The sequence below is a fragment of the Aulostomus chinensis genome, chromosome 3 (genome assembly GCF_037954235.1).
Source record: "Aulostomus chinensis isolate RoL2024-O1b breed Wild chromosome 3, RoL_Achi_v1.0, whole genome shotgun sequence".
NCBI classification, from domain to species: domain Eukaryota; kingdom Metazoa; phylum Chordata; class Actinopteri; order Syngnathiformes; family Aulostomidae; genus Aulostomus; species Aulostomus chinensis.
The window spans coordinates 31,120,789-31,147,462 of NC_141322.1; the positions used below are offsets into that span (position 1 = coordinate 31,120,789).

Here is a 26,674-nt window from a genome sequence, read left to right on the forward strand (position 1 = left end):
AGTTGGGACATGAAATGGACAACTCCAAAGGTCAAGAATGTTCCAGCGTTCTCAACCTTTGAAGTGTGTGTGTGTGTGTGTGTGTGTGTGTGTGTGTGTGTGTGTGTGTGGAGAAGTACTACACTATTTTGAAGATATTTTCTTTGCCATCATGGTGAGGGTGGAGCAGGGCAGCAGGGTGGTGGCGGTACAGCAGCAGATCAGAGCATGAAACTCTCAGTCACCCAGGCAGAACCAGAACCCGAAATAACCCTGACAGGCCTTCTTTAATTCTGCTCTCCTGGCAGTGTTCTGACACAACTGAGTCACATGGCAGTGTGTGTGTGTGAGTGTGTGTGTGTGTGTGTGTGTGTGTGTTTAGCTTTTCAACAGAAAACCTAACAGGATCTGTCAACTTCAGTCTTCTGTCTTGACAATACACCAACACGCATCTTCCCCCGAAAGAGGAAGAACCCGAACCCAGGAACTTGTCCTTATTTCTGGCTGTAGACTTTGCAAAACAGATCATTGTGGTTTTCCGTCCCAGCTCAGCGGTCCTTCACATCCCCGTCCAACCACTGATCAGGCGACAGAAACACTGGTGTAAGCGACATATCGAGTCATTGGAATATTTACAACAATGATTTATGTCTTCTTCACCACTGTTGCCTCGCCTGTCCTGCGTCTGTTGGGAGCATCACGTCCTCACATCCTGAGAGATTAACATTACGCTGATGCAAGATGCAATACTCACATGACCTGTAGGGGCAGTGTAGAGGCCATGGGGATGTGACAATAATGGCACAGTTTTAGGAGAGAAGTCAACGGACAGAGTCGGCTGTTAGCTGCACCTACAGGACACGTCACTGCTGCTGGACAGACAGACGTGGTCAGAATAGCTGGTGAAGACCATTTTAAAAAGACAACCTCAAAATCTACAAAACAAACTAAAGCGCAGTGGACAATGCTGGAAAGCATATTTTTCCCTCACCGGTCGTCAGACGCCTGAGCCCTTTGCTCAGTCACCGATCTGCTGGGACTCACTTCCCACAAAATCCAGCACCGCTGGCTGAAACGCTTCTCCATGTGTACAATCCTTTCCCTGGTCATTCTTCTTCTACTTGGGGGTTTTGTTGTGACCCAAGAAATCATTTATGCAAATGATTCTTAAGAATACTCAGTCAGTCCGTGCTGCAGACATGGGACACTGACTCCCAGTGCTGGAGCTCCAGTAGAACCAAACCAGCAAGGCCGGGCCTGTGTTGAGGGATTTGATTCTGATGCTGGCTTTTGTTACGTAGTAATTTGAATGAAAATGGATTGATGTGTACTTTCAAAAAAGTCAAAACAATAATTCTTGTAAAGCCAAAATGCTTCATGTGGCACTGCCTTATAAAGTATTTCCAGATGTTGCGTGTGCGTGCACCCCCATCGGTAACCACCCCCCCCCCCCCCCCCCCCCCGCTCAGGTGCAACATCGTAAACGCTTAATCATGTGATCTCTGTCACAAATGATCTGAAAGAGTTTAGTGGGGAGCTGAGTCCTTCTCAACTGCTACCCTAACTAATGCTCGTAACTTGCCTTATCTACCCCTTGCGATTGATTATTTTCTAGTAAAAGTGGTAGGATGTGAGCTCGTGGGGTCTTGGACTGAGGTTCATGTGGAAGGAGCGTGTGATCAGAGAAAATTAAGTCTCGCACTGCTTGAGACGACCCTCTGCAGCACTAAGAAATGTTCTAACTTGGTAATCAGCGATGTTCAGGCAGCTTTAGACGAATTTATGCAAACTTGTTTGAGGATAAATGTAGCTTGGAGTGGTGCCAGGCGCTCCAGCTCCCCCTCCATGAGCACTGAGAGGCTGCTTCTCTGATGGACAGCAGCTATGAAGGACCCTCCTCTGTTGTTTGTGCTCCGTGGGCCTTTTCCCTTTCCCCGGTTCTCTCAGAACCAAGTCTTGCATGCCTTGTATGCACTGACTCAAATGTTGTGTTGGTGAGGCCAGTTCATCAAACTGGCTGCTCCAGTTATCTGCTCGCAACTTTGATAAATTGTATGAAGTGGTGTGACTAAGAGCTGCCCTCGCTGAGAGAGGCATCCCGCCGCCGTTGGTGCCGCTGGTCAGAAACATGTTTGATCTTTGCAAACGGAAATAATGAGCATGTATATTTAGATGTAGAGCAGGGGTCTGATCACAGGTCGTCACTCGAGATGCCTGTGCAGACACGTCCCAGTGCCAAGTGTCAAGTCACGCTCTGAGACATGTCCACTAGTGATGGTATGAGACACGTGTTGATGCCGGGTCGGGACAGGGTTGGTGTCCATGCTGACCCTGTATTGTTGCTGTGTGTTGGTTTATTTGTGTGCACACCTGAGTGTTTGGCTCCAGCACTGCTGTAGCACATTACCACTTCAAAGAGCCAGTTAGTGTATGTGTGTGCGTGTGCGCGTGCTGCTCCTCAGAGACGGGCGGCTGACCTACTAATGAGTCCCAGATTCAAGAACAAAGTCAGTTATTATTAACCTGCCGCGGTGCTGCTGCCCAGCAGCTGCCGGCTGTGTGGACACTGCAGCCCCACAGGCCTGCTCCTAGCTGGGGACACCCACGTGGTTGTTGATGTGCCAATGTTTATACCAGTTATGCTGATCCATTTGCACTGGTTATTAATTGTTTCGACTTTTAAAGAAAGCTGAGTTGAAACAGAAAAAAGTTTTTTGGGTGGGGGGAGTTTGAAAACTTGTTAGTTGTGGAAGTTAATGAATAAATGCAATTGAAACAGAGTCAGTGAATGAAGGATGTACTTCCATCACTTGATATTTGGGGCTGGTGGTGGTGGTGGGTGGTCAGGGCTGGTTGTGATGGTGGTGGTGGTGGGTGGTCAGGGCTGGTTGTGATGGTGGTGGTGGTGGGTGGTCAGGGCTGGTTGTGATGGTGGTGGTGGTGATGGTGGTAGTTGTGATGGTGGTGGGTGGTCAGGGCTGGTTGTGATGGTGGTGGAGGTGGAGGTTGTGATGTTTCTGTGTCCGTCAGCCTTCTGTCTAGTGAAGCGTGGAGGTGCTCCTCAACTGTGCTGAAGCGTGTTCACGTCAGCGCGTCTCTGATTTGTGTCCTCCAACCCGTTTCTATGTTTATTTCTTCTTGCACCAAAAAGTCCACATGAAGGAGAAGCGCAGTGACGCCTCAGCGATGGTGGATCGTTTGACTGCAGCCATGGAGGCTGACCTGAGGAGTGGTGCTACTCGTTCTCGCTCAGGTGCTTGATGACTACATCCTGATCTTTACTTCAGAAGAAGAATTTTATGGTAAAGCTCACTGAAGTTGTTGCGTCAGGCATGTCCAGGATCGGCTGCAGACTCTTAGCAGATGCACGTCAGATGCATTTTTTGCCAAAATGTGAGGAATATCCAGCTCAAGGCCTTCCTTGGCTTCTCCCTGCTCAGATGTTCTCCCGCTCTCCTCTCACCCCTTTTGATGAATGCGCCATCTAATCTTGCCTTCTCAGATATTAATTTCTCTCGTCTTTCCAGCCCTCCATTGATTGTCTGTTGCTCCTCTGGTTTCCTCTCCTCAGTAGCCTCGTGACTCACCACGCCATCGTTCCTGTCTGCTCTAATTCATGTTGCTCCAAATAAGCAGCAGTGGGTCGCAGCCTGATTGCTTGAGCTCCCTCCTCAGGAATAGCTCTCACTCACAGAGAGCAAGTTTGACCAAAGAAACCTGAACTTATTCTGGTGCCGGAAACTTCTGAGAGGATCTGATTCTTCACATCACGCAGAGCTGAAGTGGTAATGTGTGGATTGGGTCAAATACCAGCTTAGGAAGCCTCACTGAGACTGAGAAATACTCTATCGAAACATAAGTGAACCATCTTTCCCTCTGTTGAGGGTAAATGGACCAGAAACTCAGCACATGCAGTTGTAACAAAACACAGAAAAAGAACGTGTGTGTGTTTCTGTGTTTTTGCTGGTGCGCACATACGAGACGGCACATGCATAAATTGTGTCTCCGTCTGCTCCGTTGACTTTGGCCTCATTCATAATTAAATCCATATAAATCAGGCTGTCAATCACGTGAAGAGCTGAACGACATTTTAACGACCTCAGGGTTATTTTGGGGTCGTTCCGACAGGTAGGCACTTTCATCACTCACTCAACAATTAGTTATTCTCCCTCCATTTTCTGTGACTTTCATCTCTCACCCCTCTTCCTCTTGATGGGTGTATTTTTAGATGAAATACAATTTTTTTCTTTTTTTCTGGGGCTTTGAGGGGAAGGGTAGTGTGACTCTCCACGCGAGGTCAGTGTGAGAGGAAATGGAAGCACCGCTGGTTACTGGCAGGAAGTAAAAGTGACATGAATTCTATTTTCATGTTGATGCTGATTTTCATGGTCCTGAAGCGTCAAACCATTGTGGGTTCTCAGGTGTTCCAAGTGTCCTCCTGGTCCTCTCCTCCTCAAAAGCTCTGTAGAACCTAAGTGTTGCTTCTGTAGTTGTAGTTTGAAAAAGTAAGACAAACGTATATTTATTCCATTTTATTGCATCCTTGATAAATATTTTTTTGGAACGTCTTTTTTAATCACTTCAAAATCAGGGTTTATCACTAACCTGGACAAATAATTGGTTGGTTCCTTTGTCCATGTCATGTGACCTCGTGACTCCAAATCAATGCCAGACATTAATAGTAGACTGGATGCCTCGCCTGTTCTCATGAAGCACTACATAAAGATAGGGCGGCCCGGTGGAGCAGTGGTCCTCCCTGTGGCCCCCCAGCAAGAAGGTTGTGGGTGGAGCAGTGGTCCTCCCTGTGGCCCCCAGCAGGAAGGTTGTGGGTGGAGCCCCGGCTGCAGCACAGGGTCTTTCTGTGTGAGTCTCCATGTTCTCCCTGTTCCTGCTGGGTTCTCTCCGGTACTCCAGCTTCCTCCACAGTCCAAAGACATCAAGAGGGACCAGGTTAATCCAGACTCTAAATTGACCGTAGGCGTGGCTGGGAGAGCCAATGGTTGTCTGTCTCTATGTGTTGGCCCTGATGGACTGGTGACCTGTCCAGGGGGAAGGCTGCTGGGATAGGCTCCACCCCCACCACCCTCAACAGGAGGAGAGGGGGAACATGGAGGGATGAATGGATGGATGATGGAGGGAGGGATGGATGGAGGGATGGATGGAGGGATGGACTACATAAAGATACATGATTTGAAATCAAGAAGTGACGACATACATGATCAAAATACTTAAAATGCACATTCCGACGGTGAAAGAATGTCACGCAGGAGGAGAACTGAGTAGAAATACTGACATCGGCCAACATGTCGAACAGGCTGGCTGGTTTGGGATCAGTTTTGTATTTGAGGGAATCTGCCAACAGGATGTTGGGGTTGGAAGCGGGCGGCCCTGTTGAAAGGTGCTGCTATGCCTCGTTTGTCTGGACTGACTAAACAAGACTAAAAACTATAATGTTACCTTGAGTTAAAACCCAGATTTCGCATGGCTTCTCCATATTTAAACGCGGTTATTGAATATTTATGAAATTGAGAAGTAGCAGCCTCCAAATTATTTTTCTTTCTATCCAGAATATTTTAAAGTTTTATCCAGACGGCACTAAAGATTTTCACATTGGAGTTGCCAGTCGTCGTGTAACTGACTGATGTCCTGTTTAATTATGTCCCATCACTCACACTGCCAGACCAACACCGCTCTGTAAAAGTGATCGAATTTCATTTCAGTAGAGACAATCTGGCTCCACATGCCAGCAGCCCTGAGTCTTCTTGTCGCAGTCAGTTGAGATGCTAGCTGGTTAATGTTTTATCTCTTTGTGTATTGTGACTGTGCAAGACTGAACATTAGCAGTGAGCTGACCTGAAGCAGAGGGAGCAGCGCTTTAGGATGCAGCACCGACTCCAGCGACGACGGATGCAGTCCCAATCTGCAGTTTTCATGGGGCTTCATGAATGTTGTCGTAAGTGGGTCAGTGCTAGAACATTGTGGGTCTGTTTAAATATAGCTGCATGAGCGTGTGCGAGCTGGTGGAGGATTGGTGTCGCTGCGTGTGTCCTCCTCCAGATGGAGATGTTACTCATGGAAGTGGATGAATAATCTTCATGAGACAATGCAGATGAGGTGCTAAACTCATGTGGTTTTAAGGTTTCTGTGCATCACAGCAGCGAATTTCTCCGCCTGAACCAACACGCACTTGGGTCACACGTCGTTACTGGCTGGTTTGTGGTTGTTTTTATTGGTTCAACCTCATTTTGAGTCTTCGTGGTCTAACTAGACATCCTGCGTCATGGTCATGTGTGCCTGTCAAACCACATGATTCACCCACCAGAGGCTACTCTCTACCGCAGACCGCCAGCATCCATAGCCTGCGGCGCAGCAGCGAGGCCCAGCTAGTGAGGCGGGTAGCTGGGCTACTATCTGCAGTGATCAGTGATGCACATCAGCAAGTCGTCCAGAAATTCGCTGTCAACCCAGATGTCCCCCACACTGGTTAAACATGAGAGGTGCAGACAAACAAAAACACAATTCAGTCAGCACTCCCCGCTGACAGACACTGCTAGCATTAGCACATATCAATGCTAACAAGCTACCAGTGTGTTTTGCTGAGTTTGCTGTGAATCTTTTAGCATTGACAATATTCTTCTGAAGTGGAGAGTTGTCACCAGAGAAGCGTCACAGTCAGAAGTGCTCTGGTTCGTACTTTTGTGTTGTGATCATACAGCTGGATGAAGAAGACCTGCTTTTGGTAAGTTTTGTTGTTGTTAGCCGTCACTCTTCATTAGCGTCAAGCTAAATATGCGTAGCTGGTTCTTTCTGCATTCTAGAGTAACTAAGAAGTAATAAAAGAGGGAAAACATCTTCAAGATCTTAAGACATGCACTTGTGAGTACTCGAAAGACAAAGTGGAGTATCCTGGTGAAGTGTGATTTAAATGTGGAACACCGATGCACCTCACTGATGAAAGCCCTCTGAGTCCACATCAACTAAACTGATCAGGGTTGAAAACGGCCTCCATCTCGCCTGTGCGCCTCCACTGATCCAGGACATTTAGATAGAAGTCCAACTGTCAGTCACATGATATCAGATGGTTGCACTCCACCTCAGGAAACGTTTCACGCTTCATTCACGTTTCATTCTCTATTTAGGCCTGTGGGTGTCATGTCGGGGTCGTACCCCTCTACTTCCTACCAGCTAAAAGCTGACATCAGAGGGTATTTGTGGGCCAACACTGACTCCCTGTGGCCATGGATGAGACCACATCTGCCTGGTTTCCATTTGTCAGTCAGTCTCCAGACAGTTGGTGTTTGTCAGTGGTCAAAACTTTGTCATCCAGTTAACTTTTAGGAAAATTCTCAGAGACTGCAGACGCCTCAAAGAAGACTTGAGGCCTAAAACAGCCGTCCCTTCTTTGAGTTAGTGAGGTTGTTCAGTGGGGAGGAATGCAAAACAATGAATGACTTGTATTCATTCTAAAATAGTGGCTCGATTAGAATCTATGATGAAAATAAGACATTAAATCTACAATGTCCTGGAGTAGCAGGGAGAGGTTTTGAACTGAATAGAATCATTTTTAAAAGAAAATGGGAAAAATAAAACCAAGTCGATTTGTTTTCCCTCACTTGATCATTTTAATGGTGTCTTTAGAAGCAGTGAAATAAAAGTAAAGAAGCTTCAACCTGAAGATCTACACATGCCAATCGTGATTAAATGTCTTCTATAAGTGTCAAAGCTGGAATTAACAAAGTCTGAAAGAAAAAACTGTGTTGGATGTAAAATCTAACCACAAATCAAAAGCACATCTCTGCATGATTTCCAAGACTTTTCATATTCTAGGAATTTCACTACAAGTTATGTGGTCATGTCAAATAATTCTAATACAAATGCAGAACTGGACAGGTACAATGAAAGACTTCTAAAGTCCTGCAGAGAGATTCTTCTCTAGATTAAACCAGCAGAGCAGGAGGGAAACAAGGCTTTACAGTGTAGAAACAAGAGTGAGGATTCCGCCTCTGATTGTGAGGGCGAGAGGCGCTGGGGTGTGGGCTCAGTGGGAGCTGTATCTGCTGTTGTCTCTGGTCTCAGTGGTCTTGATCAGCAGCTTTGGAGCCGGAGAGCTGCTGTTAGTGTGGAAGAGGCCGTTGGTGCTTCTGCTGCCTGGACAGGAAGGAGAGGATGAAGCAGTGAGTTGATTGAAACATCTGACTGATGAACCACGACCTCACCCCCCTCGCTTAAACACCGGATTTCTCCCTTCTGCTCAACAGCAGTTCAGTCAGCCTCCCCGATGAGTTTGTTACTCACTGTAGTTGGAGACGGCCTGGATGTTGAGAATGGACTGCTGTCCCAGTCTGCAGGTGTAGAGATGGAGGTTAGTCGCTGTGCTTTCATAATCAGGGGTAATCTTGCCTGGTCTCACCTGTCCTCCTCTCCCTCCAGCAGCTTCCTGTAGGTTGCGATCTCGATATCCAGAGCCAGTTTGAGGTTCATCAGGTCCTGCGGGCGAAACAGAGAATGTCAGGAAGGAGTGTGACCTCTGGGCACGGCGACCCTTCATGGTCTCTCACCTGGTACTCTCTGAGCTGGCGGGCCATGTCCTGCTTGGCTCTCTGCAGGGCGTCTTCCAGGTCCCTGGTCCGGGCTTTGGCCTCCTTCACAGTCAGCTCGCCACGCTCCTCCGCCTCAGCCAGCTGGTTCTCCAGACTGCCACGCTGAGAGGGACAAAGGCAGGAAGTTGTGACTGGAGAGGTCAGATGCTCACTGATGGTGAGAACCGTTACCTCACACGGGGTGGCCTTGACTTGGCTTAGGTGTGACTCAGTACATTTGCATGCTGTGAGAAAAGTCTAATTTTGTTTCTCTGACTCTCATACTTGGATAATACCATGTTGACACGTACATGCTTGCATTGGTCAGAAACTGGCTTGGCAGCCTGCCCTGAGCGCTCAGGTTCTGTTCATCTGCAGCACTGAGAAGTGACCCCAAACATATTTATCCCAAAGCAGTCGTGTACGGTTCCTGTTGACGGCAGCAATCAGCAGTCAAACCTGAGCTTTCACAGCCTCGATCTCGCTCTGCAGGCGGCTGATCAGTCGGTTGACTTCAGCCACTTCTCCCTTCACGATACGGAGCTCGTCTCCATACTGGCTGGCCTGCACCGACATCTGGTCAAACTACACACAGACAAGTGTTGGTGTGAGCCTGAGCCACCATCAGATCCATGATATCATTGATAGTTTGATTGGCTGCACTGACTGTCTGGACTGGAGGATGCAGACTAGCCCCTTTTTAGCTTTTTTGTGATTCTCTGTCATTTGTCCACTGTTAAAATGTTGGACATCCATGTTCCAGTAATCCTGATGTTCCTAAACGTGAGGTGATGCTTGTTAAAACCTGCCTGAAAGTCTGGTTTGCATTTCTTGGTTACTTTCCCTTCAACAAGATGATTCCATGTACGTGAACTGACGTGTGCTCAGCAATATTTCCTGTGGAGGGTCGGGCCTGAGCTGTCCAGGATATCTGTAAATTGTTTAGACCTTTAAAAAAAACAAACCTACTGTTCATTAAATAATTTTTCCAAAAATCAATCACGACCAGTGAGGTGGACGTCGCACCATCAGGTCTGAGTGAAATCTCCTGATAAAAACTTGGTGGGAATGTGGTTATCAGCTCCTATCAGTCCAGTTGATCCCAATCGATTTGTGAGGGGAAAGAAATTCTAGCAGAGCCCAGAAAGAAGTACGAGCCTTCAGAACGCCTCCTCTGACTGGTGCTGCTGGAACTGACCTTGCTCTTGTACCAGGCCTCCGCCTCCTCACGGCTGTGGGCTGCGATCTCCTCGTACTGGGCTTTGACCTCAGCTACGATCTGCTCCATGTTCAGGCTGCGACTGTTGTCCATCTGCACCACCACTGAGGTGTCCTTGATGCTGGCCTGCAGCTCACGCAGCTCCTGGTTCAGGGAGTAACACATCGGTTAGCAGCCGTGTGAATACTTCTGAGCATGTTCATACGTCTGCTTCATTTTCTCTCCGCAGCCGTTCGCTCCCGTGACATCACGGGGAGAGCTGAGATTCCTGCAGGTTGACTGATGCCAACCATTTCAAGATACACCTGAGACGGTGCTTGAATCAGTAAGTAACTTCCCTCATGATATTCCTGAGTTATCGCGTGAGTGAGAGAGTGAGACGATATGCATGAGAGGTTCCAGTGACCTTGGCCTTCGTCCTTGGGTCCCCAGTGGAGGTTTGAGCCTAATTTGAAGGCAACTCTCTCAAGGTGTCCCTGGGAAATCTTGTTCAGGAGAAATGAAACAGAAAACATTTTAGCCCTGAGTTGAGTCCTGCAGACAGGAAGCAGCACCTTAGGGTTCCACAGCAGATGTCGAGGGCGGGGAGTCACTTCAGCCCTCAGGTGTTGCTTCCTGTCAGAGACCGGATGGCGGTCTGAGGTGTGGTAGCTGGTTTAATAAAGGAGGCCTGATGAAGCGAAGGACAGCCTGACTAACAGGACAGGAAACGATGGACAGGTGAACCCTCTCACCGCTCAGAACAGGAAGTGTTTATACCTCCTCATAGACGTTGCGCAGGAAGTTGATTTCATCAGTCAGAGCTCCCACCTTGTCCTCCAGGTCTGCCTTCACTAGATAAGCTGAGTCGACATCCTGAACACAAACAAGAGCGGCTGGTCATTTAACTCGTGGTTCCACCAGCAGGTAACGCAGCTCGTGGTCCTCGTAGGTGTTACTACAGGTTCAGGACAGGTCAGGATTCAGATCCCAACACGTCAATGAAGTTTGAATTGTCTCTCTTTCAGTAGCTGAGTTCATATTCAAATTTAGAACTGGAATGTTCCTGTGAGAACTTTGTACCGACACCATGAGCTGGTCCCTGGTATCTGTCCCTGGTCCGTGTTCTCACAGCCACAGAGACAATAGAAGAAGACAGTATAGTGGTTTTAACTTACTAGACACACCTGTCTGTGTGTGTGTGTGTGTGTGGGGGTGTGTGGGGGTGTCTATGAGTGTGGGTGCGCGTGCATGCTGACCTTCTTTAGGATCACAAAATCATTCTCCAGGTTGTTTCTCTTGTTGATCTCATCCTCGTATCTGGGGCGGAGACATGACAGTCAGGTGATGTGTGTGTGTGTGTGTGTGTGTGTGTGTGTGTGTGTGTGGGGGGGGGGGGGGGGGGGTCATAGAGATGAAACAGACAGCCCTGGAACGACCATCCACAGGAAATCTAAATTTTGTGGTTACCAGACTGAGTTTGCTCCCTCAGTTTCATCATTTTTGAATAAATTAAAAGTCTTCTGAATACAAAATTGTAGGGAATTTTGTGACCAGGAATTCAACATCTTGTATCAAGATCTGTGTATCTGCTACTTCCTGTATGTCCTGTTTACCTCCTGTTAGCCTTCTGCTGACTTGAATTTGGATAAATAATTTAATCGTGGCTCTTCTGGAGTTTGACGTGATGCCCAGAAGAATTAACCACTGTGGCTAAAACGGCACTGGTGCCAAGGGAGCAGCCTGTGGCAGTTTGTCTCCATCTCCTGGCAGTGACACGTTACTACACGTGCTTACATCAGACGCAGGCACCAACCCCCCTGATATCTCGAGGCGGTGACCTACTTGTGCTTGTAGTCCTCCACCAGGCCCTGCATGTTCCTCAGCTCTCCATCCAGCTTGGTCTTGTCGTTGTTGACCAGGTCCATCTGGCGCCTCAAGCCCGCCATATAGGCCTCAAACAGGGGCTCCACGTTGGATCGACCCACCCCCTGACCCTGCAGCAGCTCCAGCTTTGTCTCGAGCATTTTGTTCTGCTGCTCCAGGAACCGGACCTGGGTGTGAGCAAATCACCTTTGAAAGCTGTTGAATTTTCTACATCAGGGGTTTCCATGGTGGACCCCCTCCCCTCAGGACGAGGCACCCAACTGACCTCCCTTACAGTTCTCATGGTTTTCTTCCTGGATGCCAAAATAAGCTCATTCTTATGTTATTGATCCCATAGAGAGTTGAGGCTCCAGACTCCCAGCTACTCAGCTCTCATTCTTCTGCTTGCTCTTCAATATTCTCTCTCCTCTGCTGGAGAGTTCTGATGCAGCACCCCAGTTTCATGATGGTTGTCAGTGAGATCCACTCAGTTCCTGGTCCAAGACTCCTCTGATCAGCTGGATCTCTGGTGATCATAGTGAACACCAAGAACGGGATTGGCTGCCACACAGGTGTGAATTATTACGTGTGATTATTGAACAAATCAATAGTCTGTTTCGGTTTCTGGGGCTAATGCAGACACTGACATTATTGATTGACATTGATATTGTTGATAGATATCAATAGTATTGGATAATATTGGCCAATGAATCAGTAATTTTGGCTGATAAATCACGAATACCGTCTGATTATTCAGTAATGTTAACTGATTTATCACTAATATTGGGTGATTAAATTAAATCGTGGTTGCAGGTGTTTGGTAAAAGCACACAAGCAGTGAGAACAAAGACTCTTCTGTCAGTTTTTGTTGATGAGGGAATAATGTCCTCCCTGGATGAACTGAAGTAAGAGAAACCACATCATTGCAGCAGAGAAGCAGCTCCTTGTCAGCCAGATTGAGTTCCAGGCTCGTATCTGCTCAGTTCCAGTTTCCTGCCGGTGGCCACGTATCCAACACCTATTATACCCTCCCACACAAAGCCCGTGTTCTGTTCAGGGCTGAATGACTTTCCCCGAGACACAACCACACCGTGTCTGACCTGATTTATCAGGTTACAACCCAAGTCAGTGAAACTGGACGGGTAGCTTCAGTGTCCTGCGAGTCAGAGGTGACTGGCTGATGGAAATCCCAGAAGCAGCGACTGGTTTCAGTCTCTTTCGGGATGAAGTCCCTGAGTTTTTACCGACAATTAAGTCAAAGAACTGCTTCCAAAAACGTAGCTGGATGTAACGTTGTCTTCCTGTTGCACGGAGCTCATTACTGCTCTGCATGAGGGAAGCAGCTCTTTAATGATTCAGAGGCCAGCGGGTGGATTACACTGGTAGCTGCAGGGTCATTGCAGGGTTCTCAAGTGTGGCTGCAGAGTCACACAAGTGTCTTACTGCCCCAATCCAGGGAACATTTCCTGCATGTGACTGATCCTGAATCAGAGACAACAACGCTCAGATGTCACAGGGTTTGCATGTCGATAATGATTACGTTGCTATTTTGAAATCCTTGTCGTGTTTTCCTTTTTGTTGTTTTCGTTTCCACTCCATGACCAGCCTCTGTTAGGGCTTTTTAACAGAACATGGGAACTTTTCCGGAAGTAAACTTGGTGCCAATCATATTGAGAGGTAGACCAGCAGACCGAGAACCTTCCCTCCGCCGGACGGCTCACTGCTTGTTAGCTTAGCTGTGATGAACACCAGCAGTGGGGCAATAGAGAAAATCCAAATGGTCTTTGTCTGCATGAATAGAATCATAGTTCCTGCAAGATCATCTGGAATACGTGGTTTTCAATGCTCTCAAATAAAAAAATGAAAACCGTGAAATGCAGTGGTTATGATCAGTAAATGTTGTGTTCAGGTTCCTGAGGAGCAGCACATATTTCCCACAGACCAAGTGGCCTGCTGTGTGATAATGTCGGACATTGATACCTTACTTGGGGAACATCTCTGCTTTCTCACGGAGTTGCTGACACACTCTCACAATGGAGGCATTGTTGGCTTTTCACTTCAACACAGATATGTTTCAGGCAGGACGGAGCTCCGCTGCCTTTTCAATCAGGGTGAAAGGTCAGTTGCATCTCAGCAAACGTGTCCTGACACCAGCTCATTACCCCCCCCATCCATACATCCTGCTGTAATTGTTGATTTGTCAGCTGGCAGCCAGAAATTGGTGTAAAAATGATGAACTGGTCAGACAATTAAAACAATAAAGCAATGAAAACAAGCCTGCGTTTGAACCAGAGACAGTTGTAGTTAGGAAAAGTTACGTTCCGACGTCACGAGAGGACAGTGGCTCAGGTAACATTTGAAGGCTGGTTCGTCTCTGTCATCGATGAGCCAGAGCTCTTTTTTTAAGTTAAGTCCATATTTTCTAATTCCTAGCAAACCTTTATCATTAATTGTTTAAGAGCAACATTTTTCTTGAGCCCTTGCGGGATGAACATCTGTCATTGTGAAGTCGTGGAGGTCAGGATGGTCTTTACCTTGTCTATGAAGGTCGCAAAGCGGTTGTTGAGACTCTTGATCTGCTCTTTCTCGTGCGCTCGGCTCATGGACAGGCTGGGGTCGATCTCCAGGTTGAGGGGGGCCAGCAGGCTCTTGTTGACTGACAGGGACGTCAGCGGGGCCCCCAGACCGTGGTGGTGGCCATTGGAGCCTGCGAACAGAGAGCTGCTGCTCAGGGAGACGCCGCTGAAACCCCCCTGACCACTCAGCCTCCTGGACCCGCTGCTGCAGCGGACCGAGTTACTGGAGCTGATACGCTTGGTGCGACTCAGACTCATTGTAGAGGAGAGGTTAAGATCCAAGAGGCAGGTAGTGAAGAGACTGAAGGAACAAGACGTCTACAAATAGAGTGGAGGAATAGACTAAGAAGACAACAGGATAGAAGGCTCACAGTCAGATCAAATGTTGATGGACTAAAGATGGTTAGAAGTAGCTGGAGTGAAGGAGAGAAGAGAGACGTCTGACTGTGGTCAGGTGTGTCAGAGCCTTTATACGTCTGTAGGCTGGGGGGGGGGGGGGGGGGGGGGCTGGAGCACCGGGGTGTCAGATATCCAGGATTCCTTCATTTAAATTGGCACTGAAAAGGCACAGGGGAGGTTTGCACCTCGATACGCTTTCTACCAGAACCAGACAGGCAGGAAACCTGCCCATCAAGCAGTGATCCAGCATGGTGGGTTCATGGTTTATCTGGGATCCATCCTAAGGCCCGTAGATGCTCAGCTCAAGTTGATATTATTGAAGTCTGCTAGCAACATGAGGGTTAGTTGTTAACTGGCTAATTTACTGGAAACAGCAGGATATTGCCTTATTTGGGTTATACATCTGTTGTTCCTTCAGAGGCCTTATTCCATAGTAATTAACTCTTATCACAAGCAGCTTAAGTTCTTCTGAATAAGAATTGCACTTAGTTAACAGTTGTCTGTTGCTGCTCTGGTGAAGTGCCGGTTCAGGGACACAGGTTCAGGGACACATCATGGTTTGTGGAGAACTGTTGGGTTTCTGGCTCTAGTACAGAAAACTGTAGTTTGACCCAGAAGTTACTGCACTCATCCTGCTTCCTAGTAGCTCATCTACCACAACAAAGGCCAGTCCAGTGACTGCAGGGCAAAATGTTACAAAATGGACACAGAACAATGTTTTAATATTAGTTATTTAATTACATCAAGTAAGAAAACACAGCAAAACATTCTGATGATGGTTTTGCAGCCAACACATCAAATCACTAGTGGCTGCTGAAGCAGCGCCGGCAGACTCAGGCTGGTTCTTAACTGACGGACATCAGCTGAACTTGATCACGGTGGCGAAGAGCGCAAACTCATCCATCACGCATCATCACGTGTTCACGAGCCTGTTGGGTTTTCACAGGTGATGAGTCACTTTTGCCGACGCGTCTCCTGTGAAAACGCAAGACTTTGTTTCCATCGTTGTTGGCGAAGCCTGTTAGTTTTGATGCAATAAACAATTTAGTGGCATTTTGGATGAACCAGCCAGGAGGAGGATCTGACGAGCTGCTGCTGCCGAGGACGCAGGGATCGTCCCAGTGGGCTTGGTTTCTGGTGGAATGTTTAAGGAGAAGAGCATCACGGGAGGGCTTCTGGTAATCAATAAAGAGGGAAACTGGGGGAAGAGGACACAGTGGAGTGGAACTGATAGATGAGGTGAAGTAATAGAGGGGCAGAGGAACAAGTCCTAAAACCTGCAAGATTTTCTGTTAAATGCCTGAAATCAGGTCTGAGGTTGACATGAAGACGTTGAGTAAAACACGTCAAACAAACACGGCCAAACAGGACTCCGAACGTCACCGGAGGAAAACAGAAGAGGCCTGAAGCTCAGTGGTGGCAACCTTGAAGTCATGTGACCATGGTGTAGTTCCTTCATAGGCTACTGTTCCAGCATCATCAAAGTGGTGTAAGGGTTATTAAGTCTCATGTTCACCACAGAGCTGATTTTAGGCAGCAATCCAGAATTCTCTTGACTGGTTAGCTCTTGGAGGAGGGAACTCATGGAGATGCCAACTACAAAAATATGGCATCCCTGCAGCGCTCTTATCAGTCACATTGTCAAATGTCATCAAATGGTGAAAGTAATGGGAGCATTGAGTGGAGAGCAAGTATTTGTCCTCTGGTGATTAAATTCAAGCCAACTGTGGTTCTGAGCAGGCGCCCAGCAGAGCTCCTTTGGACGTCCTATCAACGCCTCACTGAAGCGTCACTGCTCGGCCTGCTGTGTGTCTGTGATGCTGGAGACGGCTCCCTGGCCCTTGCTGACATCACTGATACACGCCCACTGACCGTCCATCGACTCCTTCCACAGAGTCACCTGCAGATGCATCAGACAGGGAGACAGAAAACACGACTTGTCATTCTGACTCTTATCTTGGAACGGACTTGGAGCGAGTCCTTCTAAATCTCAGTGGCACCTTGTTGTCTCCTCCAGAGACGGCCAGGATGTTTCCAGTTATGGACCAGCTGACGTGCCAAACCACGTCGTTGAACTTGTGGAGCAGCTTGGCCGTCCAGGTGTTGCCAGCAGGGTCGTCGCATGTCCAGATAAACACACGTCCGTCCTGGAAGATGGTGAAGAAGAGAATCTGTTACCATACAGAAACCAACATAATGGTGCTGTGAAACCCTGGATCTGGCTCCCCCTACTGGCAAGTAACTTTCACCCAAGAGCACTAAGACTTGAACAACTAAGCTTTTCTGTCAGGAATTTAAATATCTTAAATTGAAAGAAGTTTGTATTAACATGGTTAAAAGTTTCCAGCAGAAGATGGAAGTAGAAATGCTGCATCGTGGTTGCTGGTCTCCTGAACTCCCACTTAAATATATTTGAATAAATGTCCTCAGGCCTTCCTGAGATGTTGTTTCATGAACATTTCTGTCAAATCTGAGGGAACCTGTTGAGGCGTTGCAGTGATCATGACGTTGACAACAATTGCGCATACTGCCAACACACAGTGGTTCTGGTCTACAGGCGCCAGCGGCCCTGAACGCGACATTCATCATCTGTTCAGACAGGTTAAATCTGACCTGGGAGCAGCTGGCGATGGTGCTGGTGGGAAGGCCGATGGACGGGGCCCAGCCGACATCTCTCACCCAATCACTGTGAGCCTCCAGCTTCTGGTCCTCTTTCCACTGGCCGTCTTCCTCTCTGGAGGCGGAAGGAGACACTGGGTGAACTCCAAGCCATCGGCTCCCTCAGGATTATACTGAACTGGAACTACTGGAAGGTGTGAGTGAGATATGAGCTGCTGCTGCAAGTGGCAGCTTCACATCAGGTCAGCAAATGGTTTTCCTCTCCTCCCCTCCAGAGGAGAACAAGTTACTGCAGACTCCTGTTCTAAAGGAACCAATTATTCCGCAGCCAAAAGAAAGTCTGAGATTTTCAATAGGAAGAATCTTAGTCTGATGATTCAAACCAGTCTCTGGTGGCGGCCTTAATCCAAAATGTGATGAGTAGCGTTCACCAAATCAGGACCAGTCAACTTTGACTCACTCACAGTCCCCAGATCAAGCACATAAGGGCGAAGAGAAAGTAACTGATGTTTTGACCTTCAGGCTTTTATGAACAGCAGGTCTGACTGAAGGAGCTGAGTCAGTGCCTCTGATATTTGCCTCAATGTTTCATCTGCTCACAAGAAATCACAGAAGAAGAACGTACTTCCAGAGTTTGACCAAGTTGTCGCAGCCTCCGGAGACAAATCGCTTGACGTAGTTTGGCTTCTGTCCTGATGGCTGGTCGATCAGGCTGCCTGGAACCACAGCAGGAGCCCAACTCACCGCATTACAGCCGATCTGTATGGGAGGAGGACAAGTGAGTGAATACAGAGGACGAGAGAGGGAACAGCCGAGTCGTCTAGAGTTCCAGTTTAGAAACACAGAATTCATGTCAAACACACTGGATTTGGGGCTGAAACTGGCGGCTACTTTCATAGAGCATCCAGGCTGCATGAGTGCCGATGGCGTCTGAATGACGTTTTTAAGGACAGCCTGTTGTCAATGACTACCACATGGAAAGGAAAGCAGCTGCCGGGACTCACGGTGTGAGCGTTGCTGATCTTCTTGACATCCCACTGCTGATCGCCTGTGAAGGTGAGGAGGGAGATGGCGCCGTCTGAGCTGCCACAGGCCAGGATCAGACCAAAGTCATAGGGACCCCAGCAGACTGAGTTCACTGGGAGCACAGGAGGGCAAGTTTAGACCAACACAGACACTCCTTTGATGGCTTGCTGATAACGTCAGGAATCTCAGTGGAACACACTCCAACTCCAACTGTTACAACGAGTTGACGACACACCTGATGACTCGTGTCCGGTGTATTCATACATCTTGTCCCACGCTCCGTTCTCCTCCTTCCAGATGATGACTTTACGGTCGTAGGAACAGGACGCCAGGATGTTGCCAAACATGGGATGAGCCCACGCCACCTGCCACACGGGTCCCTCGTGACTGCACAGACACAAAGGCTGTTTTAGAGCAACATCCCAGAGGTCTGAGGGAGAGTCAGGAGCTCTGAAAGCACCTGAGAGGACAGACGTGACTCTCCCTATCTAACAGGAAGTGCATTTCCAAAACAGTCGGCTTATTCCATCAACTCCTGACTCTGCTGGTGGGGCTAACGAGATCTCACCCTCTGAGGTCAGCAACCAGGATCTGTCCTCCATTTCGGACATCGAAGATCTTCACAGTTCGGTCAGAGGAACAGGTAGCCAGCCGCGTGCCGTAGTAGTCCATCTGGGCATCATGCTGAAACATATGAGCCAAAACATCCAGGCCTGAAACTCCAGTTCCCACAAAGCACTGCGTTATCACGGTCAAAGTCATAAAAGTACGGTTAAACCTGTTTATTAACCTCCTCAGCTGCTTTTCACTGGCTCGACAGTGGTAACGTGTAACTGTACACGTCTGTGTCAGCAGTACTAGCAAAGGTATTTCTTTGTGAAATTCTTATGAAGGTTGTAACTGAATTGTCGCTGCACATCTTAAAATCTAACGTTCGCTGTTAATGCTGGGTGTTAAGTGTGAGGGGAGACAATGACAATGAAGGAATCCTGAATAATCACAAGTACAGACAAAGAAGTGTTAGCAGGTGCCAGCAAAATGGTATAAATATTTACATAACATAGGTAGTACTATGGTATTGTCCCCATTGTTTGTGTGTAACATCTAATGTCCTTGATAGCTTGAAGTAAGACTGCCGTTTAAATAATTTCAGAGTCCTGACAAGTTCTTATTTTACCTGCTCTATGCCCTTAATCCAGTCCTCCTGACCAGCTGAGATATCACACAAAAGGGATAATAAAACCTGTAAATGCCGATTTTTAGTAGCAGTAAAGTGATTTTACTAATGACTTGAGACTGGAAGGTTGCTTCTGACCTACAGTGGCTTGATTTCATTCCTTGAGGCTGATATTTGAAAGACTAAAGCACATCCATTACATGTTCACCACATTCTATGTCATTTCTTTAGTAACAGAAGACGTTTTGTCAGATCAACCTTCTGGAACTGGAATCCCTCGAGACACAACAATTTTGAAACGGGCACCATGTGACCTCAGAGCTGCGCGGTCATCAACAAGTTATCCTTTTAGCACAGGACAGCAAGCTGACAGGCGTTACTGCTAACGTTAGCTTCATCGCGACTGACTGGACATGAATAGAAATAACTGCAACTTACGATCATGTCCTCGTGAGACGTGTCCACTGTGTTGATAACCGACACCTGAAATTCACAAGCACACTTTCACTACGATGACACACAAAAGCAAGGACTAAAAACTTAGGCTGCTACGGTAGCTCGTTAGGCTAGCCGGTCAGCTAGCCTAACGAGCTACCGGGCACGTTAGCGACGGTGGACTGCGTCAACACTTCGTGTACAATTTTAACGGTTATAAACTGTAACTCAACTCACCATGACTGGAGTTCGTCCACAACCCACCGGAGACAAATCTGATATCTTCTGTTAACACAATCGCCAAATCCGACAACTATTCCGACGTGGCAACAAGCACAGAGGACACTTCCGCTGGCAGGATCTTCCCTCAGTCTGCACCGGCGGAAACAACGCGTGCAGCGGAAGGTTCCACACAGAAAGTAATAAAAAGACGGAAAAGAAAATGTCACATAAACAATGACTAAAAATATGTAAATGGACCGACTTTGATTGAATGGTTGATTGATTGGTTTACTATCAATATGTGTGAATGACAACAAACTAAAGTGTTTTTGATACAACTGAACAAAATGAAAGCATTAATAAGTTATTAAAAATGCATTTACATGTGCAAAAAGGCAAGGAAGAAAGTTCGAATTTTAATGACTTCTATTCCATGTTATATTTAATATCTTATAATAAGTGACTTATGTATTATTTATATATTTTTATAATTCATCATTTCTGATCGTAGTCTTGTCATTGAACTGCAGTCCACACGGTGGCGCCATGAACCTGAAACTGTTTCCCCACACATCTATTTTTAATCTGAGAGCACTGAGTGTCAGGTTCCCCACCGGTCAGCTCTTGTCCCCCCCGAGTCTCGCCATGTTGCTGGGTTAAATCTGTCGCTCAGCTCCGTCTTTGTTTGTCCCAGAATCAACTTCCACAGCGTTGCTGACGCCTGTCAAAGAACCAAGATGTCCAACGTGTCCTACCACATCTCCAACCTGCTGGAGAAAATGACCTCAACCGACAAAGATTTTAGGTAAGACAGAAGCGAACAGCTGGTGATGACACTTGTTGACACCTACGTCACTGCACGTCACAGGAGACACGAGGACACTCACAGAAAGTGGACTGTCTCTGTTATTGTGTTTCCTGACATAACCCTTGTGCATGTGTGTGTGTGGGTGACTTATCAACACTCGACACACGTGTTTACACCAGGCCGCAACCATGTTACAAAGTGATATGAGTAAATTCAAATGTCATACCTTCCCTAAAAGCTGAAGTCTCAGTGTCATCAACTCAGAATTGCAACCGCTGAAGTAATTAAGAGGTTAAAAGTCACAATTAGAAGCTATGAAATGAGAAGTTTGAGCTAAAAAGTCAATATTATGAGCTGTGAGGCAGATGCCTCATTTATCACATAGTAATGATTCTTTAATCAAATAATTTTGTTTTTCATCATCATTTTTGACTTTTACTTGACAAATTTTCTCAAGATTATGACTTAATTTCATAGCTGTGAGAGAATCCACCACTGCTGACAGCCGTGTGGCCTTGTTCTTTTAGAGCATAAAACCCCCAAATAGATTATCTTCAAAGTTGATGTTCTGTGTTGGCTCCTTGTCTTCCCTCATACTTGTGATTCAGCACTGGACAGGTTTCGTTGTTAAGGCTAACTTCTGTCTTGTTTTGTTGGCTCCATCCCACACTCACTTCTCTCAGTAAACCAGACCTGGTAGATAATCATCTTCTCCTGGTTCTCCAGGTTCATGGCCACCAACGACCTGATGCTGGAGCTGCAGAAGGACAGTATCAAACTGGACGAAGGCAGCGAGAGGAAGGTGGTGACCATGCTGCTCAAACTGCTTGAGGACAAGAATGGAGAGGTGCAGAACCTGGCAGTGAAATGGTAAACCTGCAAACTCGTACACCCCTCAGGTTTCAGCCAGACTAAGATTGAGACTCAGATGGGATCCAGATCAAAACTGCTGCTGAACAAGTTTAGACACTCTAGAGTGTTGAACGTTGACTGGAGCTGATCTCCTCTCTGGGATTAATGGTCGTCTTTGCCTCCTAAGTACTCACTAATGTGTGTCTTTAGCTCTGAGAGGTGGTTTTTTTCCCTCCTGTACGACTGCTTCGAGGGTCCAGAATGCCAAAAGAGCCAGCCATGTTTGTTTAGCTTGAGGCTAAGACCCCTGCTTGTGAGTGCTTGGTGCCCGGGGGGGTGTGAGGTGAAGTAGAAAATGACTGATGTCTGCTGTGACTCTCAGCCTGGCCCCTCTGGTAAGCAAGGTGAAGGAAGCTCAGGTGGAGACGATGGTGGACACGCTGTGCTCCAACATGATGTCTGACAAGGAGCAGCTGAGGGACATTTCCAGCATGGGCCTGAAGACAGTCATCACGGAGCTGCCGCTGTCCTCAACTGGTGAGACGAACTTAAAACTTGCTGTGATTTAACTGCAAAGAACTGGAACACCAGCAGTAGACTTTGATGCCCATGTGAAACAGAAATACAAAATAACAAGGAAAACAATTCAAAGTCCTGGTTTTCTAGATGGATTTTGTTTTGGGGCATGATTCTGGTCACCCCCTTCTCCCACTACTTGTCCAGTCACAAATTCTGTAGTGCTGTCGTTGTGGTGGTCGCCATGGCGGCCAGCTTCAGCGACCAGTGTCACAGATTAGTGTGTTATCTCATGTGGGTTTCTAGATTTGCCGCTGACCATTAGTGTGTGTAAGAAGATCACCTCTCAGCTGATTGGCGCGATGGGAAAACAGGAAGACGTGTCAGTTCAGTTAGAGGCCCTGGACATCCTGTCGGACATGCTGGGAAGGTACTGACGCAATGAAGCGGGTCACACACGTTGATCCAAAATGTCTTGATGGTGACTGGACATGATTAATGCACGTTGACAACAATTTAAACATCTCATTCAAGCTCCGACCGGATTTCAGGCTTTGAACTCGTTCAAAAATCCCTTTGACATGAAGGAACCAGATGTTTGTGTGTCTCCTGCAGACTGAGCGGCGCTCTGGTCAGTTTTCACTGCTCGCTGCTGTCCAGCCTGCTGCCTCAGGTTAGAGTCCATCTCTAACTTTATCAAAGCCATAATTCACCCAAGAGATGAATTTTGCTTTTCACAAAGAGATTTTCCTCCGCTCACGTGTTCCGACAGTTAACCAGCTCCAGAATGGCTGTCAGGAAACGTGCCATCTTGGCTCTTGGACACCTGGTGCCCTGCTGTAGCCCCGCCCTCTTCTCTCAGCTGACAGAACACCTGTTGACAGAGTTGGCCAAGAGTCCGCCCACTTCGATGGCGAGGACATATATCCAGTGCTTAGCAACAATTAGCCGTCAAGGTGGCCACCGAGTCGGTGAGATCAGTTCCTGTTTATTTACTTCATTCTTCTAGTCAACCAGGAGCTAAAACACAGTTTATCAACTACATTTCTACTTATTCATTTTTATTTGAATGTAATTGTTGCTGGGTTGAGGGTGAAATCTCTGAAACTCTGATGAATATCTGATGTTTATGATCAGGACGGGTGTTGGTTCGTAAAATAAATAATTTTAATGTGATATATTTTCTAATTTGATTTTGACAAACTGTTTCAGTGTAGAAGATTATGAGTACGAATAAAAGAGACATGAGCTCAGAGGGTCCACGACAAATGAGGGCGTTCTGTTTGTGTTGTGTAGGCGAACATTTAGAGAAGCTGATCCCCACAGTTGTTAAATTCACCGGTGTCGAGGATGATGAGCTGAGGGAGTATTGTTTCCAGGCCTTTGAAGCCTTTATACGCAGGTACACACGCACACACACACACACACACACACACACACACACACACACACACACACACACACACGCTTTTCCCTCTTCACTATTATTTACACATCTTTTGTTTGACAGGTGCCCAAAGGAGATGTCACCCCATGTTGCCACGGTAACTCATCTGTGTCTAAAGTTTATGACCTTTGACCCTAACTACAATTATGAGGAGGAGGAGGAGGAAGAAGAGAGCATGGACATTGACGACGGGCTTGATGAAGGTGTGTTACAGCTACTATTGTTCTTTTTTGTCTGATAACTATTTATTACAATGTTACATTTTCATGAAGCTAACGTTAGGCTAACGTTAGGCTAACGTTAGGCTGTGAGGCAACTACGGACACCTGACTTCACCCCAGCGAGCTTCAATGCTTCTGTTTTCAGCGTGATGATGTTTGTAGTCTCATTTACATTTTAACATTTGCTGTTATTAGGATAAATGCTGAAACACACCCGTGTGTTATTCAATGATGTGTTTTATTCTGTAGAACAGAAAGAAAAGGCGATCAGCTCTTATTTCAGTCATTTAAGGTGCTCACTGCCACAATATGAAGTAATGACTACTTTGTGTCAGTGTCAGATGACGAGTACAGTGATGATGATGACATGAGCTGGAAAGTGCGTCGCTCCTCCATCAAGTGCTTGGAAGCGTTGATCAGCACCCGCCGGGACCTCCTCCTCTCCTTCTACTCCTCCATCTGTCCCGCTCTCCTCGCCAGATTCAAGGAGCGTGAGGAGAACGTGCGAGCAGATGTCTTTGCGGCTTTTTCAACACTGCTGAAACAAACACGAGTGGGATCGAGTCACCGTGGCCCCATAGTAGCGAGCTCAGACATGGGTGTGAGCTTGGAGGAGGAGCCAGCTGTCAGCATGCTGAAGAAACAGGTAGAAGAAGACAAAAGTGAAAGTAGCGCGTCTACCTGACCTTTAACCCACAAAATCTGTTCAGATCATTGCTAAATCCTAGTGGGCTGGACTATATATCTGTGTGTGTGTGTGTGTGTGCGTGCGTGCGTGCGTGCGTGCGTGCAGGTGGCGGTGATAGTGAAGGCTCTCCACAGACAGCTGAAGGAGAAGAGCCTTAAATCCCGGCAGGGATGCTTCTGTCTCCTCACTGAACTGGCTCATGCTGTCCCCGGAGCCTTGGAGCAGCATGTACCTGCTCTGATACCTGGTACACACACACAGACACAGACGCGCACACACACACACACACACACACGAATCCTCCTGCCTTTATCCTCTTTTCCACCAGCTCCCTCAGTACCTCAGTACCCTGTCCTTCTCCCTCCCACCTGCAGGAATCATCTTCTCCCTGACAGACAAGTCCACCTCCTCCACCATGAGGATTGACGCTCTCTCCTTCCTCCACGTTCTCCTCCTCTCTCACCCTCCTCAAGCCTTTCAGCCCCACATGCAGGTCAGCCAAACTGCTTTAATGCTTTGCTCTGTTTATGTTTAAAGTATATTTCAAGGAAAGTCTCTTCATTTCCAGAGCCAGGCAGGAAGACAGAGACCCTCCTCTAGGGAGCTGAGACCCTAAGCTAGCTAGCTTAGCCCAATGGCTGGTAGTGGGTGGGAAGTGTTAGCATCTGCTAGCTCAGGTCCAGGATGCTAGTTAGCTTAGCCCAATGGCTGGTAGTGGGTGGGAAGTGTTAGCATCTGCTAGCTCAGGTCCAGGATGCTGGTGTCCAGCAGGAATCCTCCTCCCTTATGATCAGTAGCAGCAGTCGCTCTTCAGGTCCTGAGCAAACGTTTGTTTGTGTACTGCAGCATTTCCTCTCCACGATGTTGTTGTCCCTGCAGGCGCTGCTGCCTCCGGTGGTGGTGTGTATCGAAGACTCGTTCTACAAGATCACCTCGGAGGCTCTGCTGGTCACCCAGCAGCTGGTCAGAGTGATGAGGCCGCTGGAGCAGATGGCAGGACCCTTTGATCCCAAGCCGTTCATCCGTGATGTATCGTGGGAGGGTTGTGGGCGGGGTCTTGTCATGAGATCTGGGAACACTGAAATATTGTTGTCTACTAGAAATGCTGATTAAGTGTAAAAATATAAACATAAGAAATTTTTCTTCAAGGTGTTTTCTGCCACTATGAAGAGGTTGAAAGCAACAGACATTGACCAGGAAGTGAAAGAGAGGGCCATTTCCTGCATGGGTCACATGGTGTGTCACCTTGGTGACCACCTGGGTCCAGAGCTGAAGGGTGTGCTGCTGGTCTTTCTGGAGAGGCTCAAGAATGAGATTACGAGACTGACAGCAGTGAGGACCATCACCCTGGTCTCTGCGTCCCAGTTGAAGGTTCCGTCATTGTTTACACTCCCCGCACATCCTGTTTGTTTGACGTGTTGAAGCCATGAAATATAAAACCATGATTTCTTTCTTCCCCACTGTCCAGATTGACTTGTCGTCCATTCTTCCTGAAACTCTGTCTGTGCTGGCGTCCTTCCTGAGGAAGAACCAGCGGGCTCTGAAGCTTGGCACGCTGGCGTGTCTGACCACCCTGGTTACACATCACGCCACCAGCTTCAAACCGGCAGCTCTGGAGCCAGTGCTGAGCGAACTCCCTGCTCTGGTGGATGAGACCGACATGCACGTATCACAGGTAGGAAGCTCCTTGGATAATAAGAGGGTCCTGGTTCAAGTCCTGGTCCAAGTCCTGGACTGGTAGTGAAGGTAGCTGGCTGTGTTTAGGTGTCCGTCGCCCTGCTGACCTGTGTGACCCAGGCCTGCCCCTCCGCTCTGGCCAAGATCAGCTCCTGTGTGCTGCAGAGAGTCCTCAGGCTCGTCCATTCCCCGCTGCTGCAAGGCGGCGCTCTGGCTGCCATACTGGACTTCCTCCAGGCACTGGTGTCATCAAAAACCAGTAATCTGGGTTACAGGTACGATGGTCTGTGATGGCAAGCTTCTTGTTGTGGAAAGCTGAAGACTTGCAGTAGAAATCCAAATTCAGCATCTCACCTGTTCTTTTGAGAAGCATTTGTCTCATCAAATGA

At 47.5% G+C, this 26,674-nt stretch overlaps 3 protein-coding genes across 9 annotated transcripts in view; 1 reads left to right on the forward strand and 2 right to left on the reverse strand.

Annotated features, from left to right (window-relative positions):
* Positions 1-26,674, forward strand: part of cand2 (cullin-associated and neddylation-dissociated 2 (putative)) — a 37,094-nt gene that overhangs the window by 1,792 nt on the left and 8,628 nt on the right. The window contains exons 1-19 of one of the 6 annotated variants that reach the window (XM_086200355.1): positions 7,133-8,153; positions 8,238-8,341; positions 8,410-8,736; positions 10,007-10,102; positions 20,771-20,881; positions 21,611-21,754; positions 22,119-22,273; positions 22,559-22,682; positions 22,868-22,925; positions 23,025-23,223; positions 23,549-23,654; positions 23,763-23,902; positions 24,256-24,566; positions 24,714-24,855; positions 24,983-25,101; positions 25,488-25,637; positions 25,758-25,979; positions 26,077-26,283; positions 26,373-26,560. In XM_086200355.1, coding sequence (XP_086056481.1) covers positions 20,814-20,881; positions 21,611-21,754; positions 22,119-22,273; positions 22,559-22,682; positions 22,868-22,925; positions 23,025-23,223; positions 23,549-23,654; positions 23,763-23,902; positions 24,256-24,566; positions 24,714-24,855; positions 24,983-25,101; positions 25,488-25,637; positions 25,758-25,979; positions 26,077-26,283; positions 26,373-26,560 — 2,333 coding nt within the window. In that variant the 5' untranslated portion in view covers positions 7,133-8,153; positions 8,238-8,341; positions 8,410-8,736; positions 10,007-10,102; positions 20,771-20,813. Of the gene's footprint in view, positions 1-5,837; positions 5,933-7,132; positions 8,154-8,237; positions 8,342-8,409; positions 8,737-10,006; positions 10,103-20,106; positions 20,274-20,770; positions 20,882-21,610; positions 21,755-22,118; positions 22,274-22,558; positions 22,683-22,867; positions 22,926-23,024; positions 23,224-23,548; positions 23,655-23,762; positions 23,903-24,255; positions 24,567-24,713; positions 24,856-24,982; positions 25,102-25,487; positions 25,638-25,757; positions 25,980-26,076; positions 26,284-26,372; positions 26,561-26,674 lie in introns of those variants that run through there. The other 5 variants (XM_086200353.1, XM_086200354.1, XM_086200352.1 and 2 more) reach the window with 5 other exon arrangements.
* On the reverse strand, positions 7,962-14,511 carry LOC147268625 (keratin, type II cytoskeletal 8). The gene is made up of 10 exons (XM_086200362.1): positions 14,157-14,511; positions 11,602-11,810; positions 11,016-11,076; positions 10,537-10,632; positions 9,757-9,921; positions 9,018-9,143; positions 8,538-8,681; positions 8,390-8,466; positions 8,275-8,321; positions 7,962-8,127 (listed from the first exon to the last, which is right to left on the reverse strand). The coding sequence occupies exons 1-10, from the start codon at positions 14,454-14,456 to the stop codon at positions 8,018-8,020; spliced, it is 1,335 nt and encodes a 444-aa protein (XP_086056488.1). The 5' UTR covers positions 14,457-14,511; the 3' UTR covers positions 7,962-8,017.
* On the reverse strand, positions 15,331-20,247 carry sec13 (SEC13 homolog, nuclear pore and COPII coat complex component). 2 transcript variants are annotated; one of them, XM_086200364.1, is made up of 9 exons: positions 20,092-20,247; positions 19,858-19,902; positions 18,811-18,926; positions 18,478-18,629; positions 18,221-18,354; positions 17,842-17,975; positions 17,211-17,331; positions 16,598-16,744; positions 15,332-16,497 (listed from the first exon to the last, which is right to left on the reverse strand). In XM_086200364.1, the coding sequence occupies exons 1-9, from the start codon at positions 20,092-20,094 to the stop codon at positions 16,387-16,389; spliced, it is 963 nt and encodes a 320-aa protein (XP_086056490.1). In that variant the 5' UTR covers positions 20,095-20,247; the 3' UTR covers positions 15,332-16,386. The 2 variants fall into 2 exon arrangements, with proteins under 2 accessions (XP_086056491.1, XP_086056490.1); XM_086200365.1 differs by lacking the exons at positions 19,858-19,902; positions 20,092-20,247 and adding an exon at positions 19,420-19,621 and having other exon boundaries at positions 15,331-16,497.

Bases quoted from the DNA above. Each gene is read 5' to 3' on its own strand.
- LOC147268625 (XM_086200362.1), bottom strand. From the start codon at position 14,456: ATGAGTCTGAGTCGCACCAAGCGTATCAGCTCCAGTAACTCGGTCCGC. The intron at 11,811-14,156 runs GTAAAGACCATC...GCTCACACCCAG, and splicing joins TTGCGACCTTCATAGACAAG to GTCCGGTTCCTGGAGCAGCA. The intron at 8,682-9,017 runs GTTTGACTGCTG...TGTCCCTCTCAG, and splicing joins TCGAGGCTGTGAAAGCTCAG to CGTGGCAGTCTGGAGAACCA.
- sec13 (XM_086200364.1), bottom strand. The intron at 17,976-18,220 runs GTGAGTCCCGGC...CCTCCCATACAG, and splicing joins AGATCAGCAACGCTCACACC to ATCGGCTGTAATGCGGTGAG. The intron at 16,745-17,210 runs GTCAGATTTAAC...ACCATCTTCCAG, and splicing joins CCATCGCCAGCTGCTCCCAG to GACGGACGTGTGTTTATCTG.